General features: G+C 52.3%; 1 protein-coding gene across 8 annotated transcripts; it reads left to right on the top strand.

Moving 5' to 3' along the window:
- The first annotated feature begins 1,045 nt into the window (after positions 1-1,045).
- On the top strand, positions 1,046-7,591 carry Ubc (ubiquitin C). Of its 8 annotated transcripts, none has more exons than XM_059249882.1 (4): positions 1,046-1,179; positions 2,796-5,054; positions 5,283-6,266; positions 6,495-7,591. In XM_059249882.1, the coding sequence occupies exons 2-4, from the start codon at positions 2,799-2,801 to the stop codon at positions 7,506-7,508; spliced, it is 4,254 nt and encodes a 1,417-aa protein (XP_059105865.1). In that variant the 5' UTR covers positions 1,046-1,179; positions 2,796-2,798; the 3' UTR covers positions 7,509-7,591. The 8 variants fall into 8 exon arrangements, with proteins under 8 accessions (XP_059105865.1, XP_059105866.1, XP_059105863.1 ...); XM_059249883.1 differs by having other exon boundaries at positions 2,796-6,266; positions 6,495-6,650; positions 7,107-7,591; XM_059249880.1 differs by having other exon boundaries at positions 2,796-3,686; positions 3,915-7,591.
- Positions 7,592-9,718: the final 2,127 nt, after the last annotated feature.

The following is a 9,718-nucleotide window of genomic DNA, read 5'->3' as shown; positions in this document are numbered from 1 at the left end:
CTGGGGAATGGATGGAGCTTACTGGAAAATGACTGGAGATTTCAATTAAAAATCTGGGGCTTAGGCTTCGTGTGGTGGCACACACCTTGATCCCAGCACTCAAGAGGCAGAGAGGCAGGAGGATTTCAGTAAATTTGAGGCCAGTCTGGGCTACGTGTCTTGTTCCAGGGCAGCCAGAGGAACTTAATGAGATCCTGTCTCAACAAACAACAACAAAAAAAAAATAAATAAAATGAAATAAATCTAGGGCCTCAATGGGTTCCATCTCTTAGGTAGGCTAAATATGAACAAAATTTAGAAAATTTGATGTTTCCTTAGTGACAATCACATAGAACCTTCTCGAATCCAAGGGCACCAAATGTAAACAGGCTGAAAGAACAGCCTGGAAAGATCTAGTTCCGTTGGGTTTCAGGTCTATTGCCGACAGTTTTCAAGAGCTGTGTGGATTTTCCGCCTCTAACGAATTCAGATTCATTTTGCAAAATCAGGGAGAGACCGGGTCCCTTTATAATTAAAAAAAAAAAAAATTAATTTAAAATCCTTTGTTATTTGTTCCCCTTGTTATGAGATTTGCAGAGTCATTCACCTTGTCACGGTGCCAGGGAGGTGAGGGCTGGGACAGGGACCGGCCGGGACTGTGGGGGCTGAGGAGGCGAGGCCGCCAAAGGGACCCCAGTGGGACCCGAGCCAAAGCCCTGGGCCCCCAGAACGCCCAGAGGGCCAGGGACCCCCAACACTGGGTAAGCGGGTGGGTGTCCTGGGCGCGGAGCCGCACTGCGCCTGCGCCGAGCTCCGCTCCTGCCGCGCTGATCCGAGCCGGGTTCTCGCGCCGACCACGCCGTTGATTCGATGACGCGTCGCACACGCTGATCCCTCCGCGGGTCCGCCCAAGGTCGCAGCCCTGCCCGGAAACCCAAAGCCCCTGCACTCTCTGGGCTCCACACACGAACAGACCCTGAGGTGACCTGGCTGGTCCTGGTCCGTGGCTTCCGCTGCAGAGACAGGAAGAGCCTTGAAAAGTAGTCCCCCCCCGGCCGCATTTCCGCGGAGGGATCTCGGGGGAGGGCGGGGCTTCCGAGGGTTATATAAGGCGACGCCCGGCGGGGCCGCAGCTAGTTCCGTCGAGACCTAGAGTTCCGTCGCTGCTTCTCTCCGTGTGGACTGCTGCCGCCACCGCCGGTGAGCAGCGACCCCGCCGCACCGGGCCGGGGGTTGGCGGGGGTGGGGTGGGGTGATTGGCTGGGAAGGGGGCGAGGGGCATACCCGCGGGCCTGGACGTTCCGTTTCCGTGGCCCGCGAGGGAGGACCGGGGCGGCAGGCAAGATGGCGGCCAAGTGGAAGCCCAAAGGGGAAGACGCGCGGCCCTGATGCGCTGGACGAGGTTGGGGGAAGCAGGGGCCGCGGCTGCCGGTTCACCCGGGAACTTGCCGGCGCTAACCCTTTATTATGATTTCTCTTGGGCGGGTTGCGGGCCACAGGTGCCTGTGATGGGAGACCTATGCGGGGGTGGAGATCGGTCGGTTTTTTTTTTCACCCGTTGCTAAAGACGGAAGTGCGATGGCGACGTGGGGCGGGGGGAGGGCGCGCGGCGGTAGGTGGCGGTTCACCCCGGCCTCCGGCACCCGTGACGTCGCGGTTTCTATGGGCTCACAATGCGAGGTGAGGCCGTTTCCCTGAACTGTAGCTTTCCCTCCGTTGTAGGACAGGGTTTGGGACTCGGCCTCGGGTAGCCAGCCTCTCCCGAGTGGGCAGGAACCGGAAATCCAGAGAGGGAGGGGAAAAAGTGAGCCCTAGGTTGAGTGTCTCGTTTCTTGTCCTGTTTGGTTTTGAGAGAATCTCGCTGCGTAGCCATGGCGGGCCTGGAACGCTAGGCCAGGGTGTCCTTAAACTGTCAGAACCCGGGCCTCTACCACCCACGGGAAGGGATTCATGGCCTGTGCTATCACCCCAGACTTTATAATAGTCTCGGGTTTCTGCAGTTTTAATCCTGGTGTTCAGGTTTGAACTATTCGGGTTACTCCCTTGTGGGTCTCTTTTTTTTTCTTAACTGTTTTTGTCCATGGCGTGTATTCTGACCCAAGTTTGTTCTTTTGAGGGGTAGGAGGGTTGAGATATAAGATCTCGGGGCTGTCCTCTCAACTCAAGAGATGTCCCTGTCCAAGTCTCCTTACTGCTGAGAATAAAGGTGTTCACAGGCTCAGACCTCAGGTTTTTAGGCAGTCTGTATTTGTTGCTGGCTATGTAGACCATACTGGATCTGATTTCATGCCTATTTGGGGTGGATCCTCCCATTGGCCACAGGTGTGGATGTGGATCAGGCTTTCCTCCAAACTATGCAAATAGCCAGGAAATGACTTCCAGCCATTGGTAATGAAGTCTCCATCCTGCCAAGTTGGTGATACAGAGAGGGCTCACCATGTCTGTGTCTTTGTTTGTTGATCTATTTTTCAAGACAGGGTTTCTTTGTATAGCCCTACTTATTCTAGAAGACCATGCTGACCTTGAACTCACAGAAATCAGCCAGCCTCTGTGGGATTAAAGGAGTGCACCAACACCCCTATTGCTCCTTAATAGGTTTCCTGGCTTATTTGAAGTATTGTTTTAGATTTTTTTTGTGGTTTTGTTTTTTGTTTAATTTAGAAAAAAATTCTTGAAATGGTCTGTATAGCTAGAATGTAGTTATGTGGATTAAGCTGGCAACAATTTAAATGGGATCCAACTGTTAGTGCCATACCCCTAACAAATGTGTCATTCCTGACTTTTTGGTTTTGTTTTTCCCTGTGTGTGAGTGACAGACAATGCAGATCTTTGTGAAAACCTTAACTGGTAAGACCATCACCCTAGAGGTCGAGCCCAGTGACACCATCGAGAATGTCAAGGCAAAGATCCAGGACAAAGAGGGCATCCCCCCTGACCAGCAGAGGCTGATCTTTGCAGGCAAACAGCTGGAAGATGGCCGCACCCTGTCTGACTACAACATCCAGAAAGAGTCCACCCTGCACCTGGTCCTGCGACTCAGGGGTGGTATGCAGATCTTTGTGAAGACCCTGACAGGCAAGACCATCACCCTGGAGGTCGAGCCCAGTGACACCATCGAGAATGTCAAGGCAAAGATCCAGGACAAAGAGGGCATCCCCCCTGACCAGCAGAGGCTGATCTTTGCAGGCAAGCAGCTGGAAGATGGCCGCACCCTGTCTGACTACAACATCCAGAAAGAGTCCACCCTGCACCTGGTCCTGCGTCTCAGGGGTGGTATGCAGATCTTTGTGAAGACCCTGACAGGCAAGACCATCACCCTGGAGGTCGAGCCCAGTGACACCATCGAGAATGTCAAGGCAAAGATCCAGGACAAAGAGGGCATCCCCCCTGACCAGCAGAGGCTGATCTTTGCAGGCAAGCAGCTGGAAGATGGCCGCACCCTGTCTGACTACAACATCCAGAAAGAGTCCACCCTGCACCTGGTCCTGCGTCTCAGGGGTGGTATGCAGATCTTTGTGAAGACCCTGACAGGCAAGACCATCACCCTGGAGGTCGAGCCCAGTGACACCATCGAGAATGTCAAGGCAAAGATCCAGGACAAAGAGGGCATCCCCCCTGACCAGCAGAGGCTGATCTTTGCAGGCAAGCAGCTGGAAGATGGCCGCACCCTGTCTGACTACAACATCCAGAAAGAGTCCACCCTGCACCTGGTCCTGCGACTCAGGGGTGGTATGCAGATCTTTGTGAAGACCCTGACAGGCAAGACCATCACCCTGGAGGTCGAGCCCAGTGACACCATCGAGAATGTCAAGGCAAAGATCCAGGACAAAGAGGGCATCCCCCCTGACCAGCAGAGGCTGATCTTTGCAGGCAAACAGCTGGAAGATGGCCGCACCCTGTCTGACTACAACATCCAGAAAGAGTCCACCCTGCACCTGGTCCTGCGTCTCAGGGGTGGTATGCAGATCTTTGTGAAGACCCTGACAGGCAAGACCATCACCCTGGAGGTCGAGCCCAGTGACACCATCGAGAATGTCAAGGCAAAGATCCAGGACAAAGAGGGCATCCCCCCTGACCAGCAGAGGCTGATCTTTGCAGGCAAGCAGCTGGAAGATGGCCGCACCCTGTCTGACTACAACATCCAGAAAGAGTCCACCCTGCACCTGGTCCTGCGACTCAGGGGTGGTATGCAGATCTTTGTGAAGACCCTGACAGGCAAGACCATCACCCTGGAGGTCGAGCCCAGTGACACCATCGAGAATGTCAAGGCAAAGATCCAGGACAAAGAGGGCATCCCCCCTGACCAGCAGAGGCTGATCTTTGCAGGCAAGCAGCTGGAAGATGGCCGCACCCTGTCTGACTACAACATCCAGAAAGAGTCCACCCTGCACCTGGTCCTGCGACTCAGGGGTGGTATGCAGATCTTTGTGAAGACCCTGACAGGCAAGACCATCACCCTGGAGGTCGAGCCCAGTGACACCATCGAGAATGTCAAGGCAAAGATCCAGGACAAAGAGGGCATCCCCCCTGACCAGCAGAGGCTGATCTTTGCAGGCAAGCAGCTGGAAGATGGCCGCACCCTGTCTGACTACAACATCCAGAAAGAGTCCACCCTGCACCTGGTCCTGCGTCTCAGGGGTGGTATGCAGATCTTTGTGAAGACCCTGACAGGCAAGACCATCACCCTGGAGGTCGAGCCCAGTGACACCATCGAGAATGTCAAGGCAAAGATCCAGGACAAAGAGGGCATCCCCCCTGACCAGCAGAGGCTGATCTTTGCAGGCAAGCAGCTGGAAGATGGCCGCACCCTGTCTGACTACAACATCCAGAAAGAGTCCACCCTGCACCTGGTCCTGCGTCTCAGGGGTGGTATGCAGATCTTTGTGAAGACCCTGACAGGCAAGACCATCACCCTGGAGGTCGAGCCCAGTGACACCATCGAGAATGTCAAGGCAAAGATCCAGGACAAAGAGGGCATCCCCCCTGACCAGCAGAGGCTGATCTTTGCAGGCAAGCAGCTGGAAGATGGCCGCACCCTGTCTGACTACAACATCCAGAAAGAGTCCACCCTGCACCTGGTCCTGCGACTCAGGGGTGGTATGCAGATCTTTGTGAAGACCCTGACAGGCAAGACCATCACCCTGGAGGTCGAGCCCAGTGACACCATCGAGAATGTCAAGGCAAAGATCCAGGACAAAGAGGGCATCCCCCCTGACCAGCAGAGGCTGATCTTTGCAGGCAAACAGCTGGAAGATGGCCGCACCCTGTCTGACTACAACATCCAGAAAGAGTCCACCCTGCACCTGGTCCTGCGTCTCAGGGGTGGTATGCAGATCTTTGTGAAGACCCTGACAGGCAAGACCATCACCCTGGAGGTCGAGCCCAGTGACACCATCGAGAATGTCAAGGCAAAGATCCAGGACAAAGAGGGCATCCCCCCTGACCAGCAGAGGCTGATCTTTGCAGGCAAACAGCTGGAAGATGGCCGCACCCTGTCTGACTACAACATCCAGAAAGAGTCCACCCTGCACCTGGTCCTGCGACTCAGGGGTGGTATGCAGATCTTTGTGAAGACCCTGACAGGCAAGACCATCACCCTGGAGGTCGAGCCCAGTGACACCATCGAGAATGTCAAGGCAAAGATCCAGGACAAAGAGGGCATCCCCCCTGACCAGCAGAGGCTGATCTTTGCAGGCAAGCAGCTGGAAGATGGCCGCACCCTGTCTGACTACAACATCCAGAAAGAGTCCACCCTGCACCTGGTCCTGCGACTCAGGGGTGGTATGCAGATCTTTGTGAAGACCCTGACAGGCAAGACCATCACCCTGGAGGTCGAGCCCAGTGACACCATCGAGAATGTCAAGGCAAAGATCCAGGACAAAGAGGGCATCCCCCCTGACCAGCAGAGGCTGATCTTTGCAGGCAAGCAGCTGGAAGATGGCCGCACCCTGTCTGACTACAACATCCAGAAAGAGTCCACCCTGCACCTGGTCCTGCGACTCAGGGGTGGTATGCAGATCTTTGTGAAGACCCTGACAGGCAAGACCATCACCCTGGAGGTCGAGCCCAGTGACACCATCGAGAATGTCAAGGCAAAGATCCAGGACAAAGAGGGCATCCCCCCTGACCAGCAGAGGCTGATCTTTGCAGGCAAGCAGCTGGAAGATGGCCGCACCCTGTCTGACTACAACATCCAGAAAGAGTCCACCCTGCACCTGGTCCTGCGACTCAGGGGTGGTATGCAGATCTTTGTGAAGACCCTGACAGGCAAGACCATCACCCTGGAGGTCGAGCCCAGTGACACTATCGAGAATGTCAAGGCAAAGATCCAGGACAAAGAGGGCATCCCCCCTGACCAGCAGAGGCTGATCTTTGCAGGCAAGCAGCTGGAAGATGGCCGCACCCTGTCTGACTACAACATCCAGAAAGAGTCCACCCTGCACCTGGTCCTGCGTCTCAGGGGTGGTATGCAGATCTTTGTGAAGACCCTGACAGGCAAGACCATCACCCTGGAGGTCGAGCCCAGTGACACCATCGAGAATGTCAAGGCAAAGATCCAGGACAAAGAGGGCATCCCCCCTGACCAGCAGAGGCTGATCTTTGCAGGCAAGCAGCTGGAAGATGGCCGCACCCTGTCTGACTACAACATCCAGAAAGAGTCCACCCTGCACCTGGTCCTGCGACTCAGGGGTGGTATGCAGATCTTTGTGAAGACCCTGACAGGCAAGACCATCACCCTGGAGGTCGAGCCCAGTGACACCATCGAGAATGTCAAGGCAAAGATCCAGGACAAAGAGGGCATCCCCCCTGACCAGCAGAGGTTGATCTTTGCAGGCAAGCAGCTGGAAGATGGCCGCACCCTGTCTGACTACAACATCCAGAAAGAGTCCACCCTGCACCTGGTCCTGCGACTCAGGGGTGGTATGCAGATCTTTGTGAAGACCCTGACAGGCAAGACCATCACCCTGGAGGTCGAGCCCAGTGACACCATCGAGAATGTCAAGGCAAAGATCCAGGACAAAGAGGGCATCCCCCCTGACCAGCAGAGGCTGATCTTTGCAGGCAAGCAGCTGGAAGATGGCCGCACCCTTTCTGACTACAACATCCAGAAAGAGTCCACCCTGCACCTGGTCCTGCGTCTCAGGGGTGGTATGCAGATCTTTGTGAAGACCCTGACAGGCAAGACCATCACCCTGGAGGTCGAGCCCAGTGACACCATCGAGAATGTCAAGGCAAAGATCCAGGACAAAGAGGGCATCCCCCCTGACCAGCAGAGGCTGATCTTTGCAGGCAAGCAGCTGGAAGATGGCCGCACCCTGTCTGACTACAACATCCAGAAAGAGTCCACCCTGCACCTGGTCCTGCGTCTCAGGGGTGGTATGCAGATCTTTGTGAAGACCCTGACAGGCAAGACCATCACCCTGGAGGTCGAGCCCAGTGCCACCAAGAAAGTCAAACAGGAAGATGGACGCACCTTTCTCACTACAGTGTCTAGAAAGAGCCCTCCTTGTGCTTGTTCTTGGGCTTGAGGGGAGATGCCTTAGTTTCCCCCTGTCTCTTAAGCTGTTAACAGGTTTCATTGCACTTTGAATAAAATTCTTGCATTCCCAAAGGTCTGATCTTGTTTTGGCTTTGATTACTTGGTTCCTGATACTGGAATGTGTAGGCTATCAAGTTTATGTCATCAGGTATATGTTAAAGATGTATTACAGTTGTGTGGGTATTTACTTATATGTGGTTTATGTGCACAGTGTCAGAAAAGGGTATTCAATATGGAGTTCAGATGTTGGTGAGCCACCATTTGAGAGTGCTGGCAATTGAACTTCGTCCTCTACAAGAGGAACAATTTGTGGTGTTTTTGGTTTTGATTTTTCGAGACAGGGTTTCTCTGTAGTTTTGGTGCCTGTCCTGGATCTCACTTTGTAGACCAGGCTGGCCTTGAACTCACAGAACCACCTGCTTCTACCTCACAAGTGCTGGGATTAAAGGCGTGCGTCACCACTGCCCGGTAGGCTGAGGGTTTCTTAAGAGGACCCACATTAGGTTCCTAGCAGCACCCACACATAATGCCTCTAGGCTTAGCATGGACCTCCATTGAAAGTGCATGTACCTCACCTAAAGATACAAATCAAAACTGAAGCTGAAAACTTTTTCCCTAGGTCAAGCTCAGCCTGTTGAGTAATTGTACCACACCTGTGGAGGTTAGAAATCCTCTGATGAAACTACTTGGTGTGTGCTGAACTGTCTCAATGGCCCACCCCCCACAGTGTTTTGTTCTTTTTTTTTTTTTTTTTTTTTTTTTTTTTTGGTTTTTCGAGACAGGGTTTCTCTGTGTAGCTTTGCGCCTTTCCTGGAACTCACTTGGTAGCCCAGGCTGGCCTCGAACTCACAGAGATCCGCCTGGCTCTGCCTCCCGAGTGCTGGGATTAAAGGCGTGCGCCACCACCGCCCGGCCAGTGTTTTGTTCTTTAAGGAAAAGCATTTCAAAGTGATGAGAGAAGATGATGTCATTATGGTTTGTGGGTAAAATAATGAAAACGACATTTTCTTAAGTTGGTAAATAGAACTATACTATATATTTTCCCTTGAGCTTTTCTGATTTGTAGAATTTGCTGTTCCATATAAGTCGATGTCGGTATCATGACATTTTCATATATATATATATATATATAAAACAATATATTTATAAATTTTTATTTCCTGTTCTATGTGGAAGGTGCTGGTGTCCTCTGAAGACAATCATGGATTTTGGGGAAATGCTCACAGCTTGCTTTTTCTTTTTTTTTTTCTTTTTTTTCTTTTTTTTGGTTTTTCAGACAGGGTTTCTCTGTGTAGCTTTGCGCCTTTTCCTGGAACTCACTTGGTAGCCCAGGCTGGCCTCGAACTCACAGAGATCCGCCTGACTCTGCCTCCCGAGTGCTGGGATTAAAGGCGTGCACCGCCACCACCGCCCGGCTCAGCTTGCTTTTTCACCCCAGTTGTTTGTTACAGGTTGGAGCTGTTTGATCAACATTATAATGACATGGGCAGCAGTATCATCTGGTGACCCCATTTTAATTTTTTTTGTATATTTTGCTCTAATCTCCAGCACCTTCACTTTCTCATGTCTTGTTAAAACCCAACCCCACCCCACCCCATTTGAGACCAGGTTTCTTAGAAGCACAGGTTGGGCTCAAATTCCTGACACTACTGAGTACCAGAAATTACACTAGACAGGATAGACACAGTGGGATATGTGACTCACTTTTTTTTTCCAATGTTGAGGAATAATGAAATAACCAAGCCTTAGCCATGTAAGCACACATTCTGCCATGGAGTTAGAATTCACCCTTTTTTTTTTTTTCCATTTTTTTTTTTTTTACTTTTATTTTTTATTTAATGCCGAATGCTGTTTATTGAAGGAGGGAAGAGGTCTTAAATACAGGCTTACAGCACAGTGGGAGAACACCGGAAGGCAGAAGTTCGCAACTGATGTTTTACAATCTTGCATTTAAGCTGTTAATGCCCATTATGCAGGATACCCAGACAAGGAACTTTGCTTAAGCATTCAGGAGGGTGGAACCGGGCAGGGAATTAGCATATCCATAATTGATATCCTCCCATCAAGGTCAAGGTCAGCAAGCAAGGCAACAGTTTCCCAAAACAGGCCAGGGCCCTACCCGTCCCCCTTTTACTAAAAAATGAGCCTCTGACTTAGGTTGCATGGGACGTCAGCAGGTCACCAACCCGTCATGGAGAC

This window comes from Peromyscus eremicus, chromosome 23, assembly GCF_949786415.1.
Source record: "Peromyscus eremicus chromosome 23, PerEre_H2_v1, whole genome shotgun sequence".
NCBI lineage: Eukaryota > Metazoa > Chordata > Mammalia > Rodentia > Cricetidae > Peromyscus > Peromyscus eremicus.
This window is presented reverse-complemented; position numbering and strand designations above follow the sequence as displayed.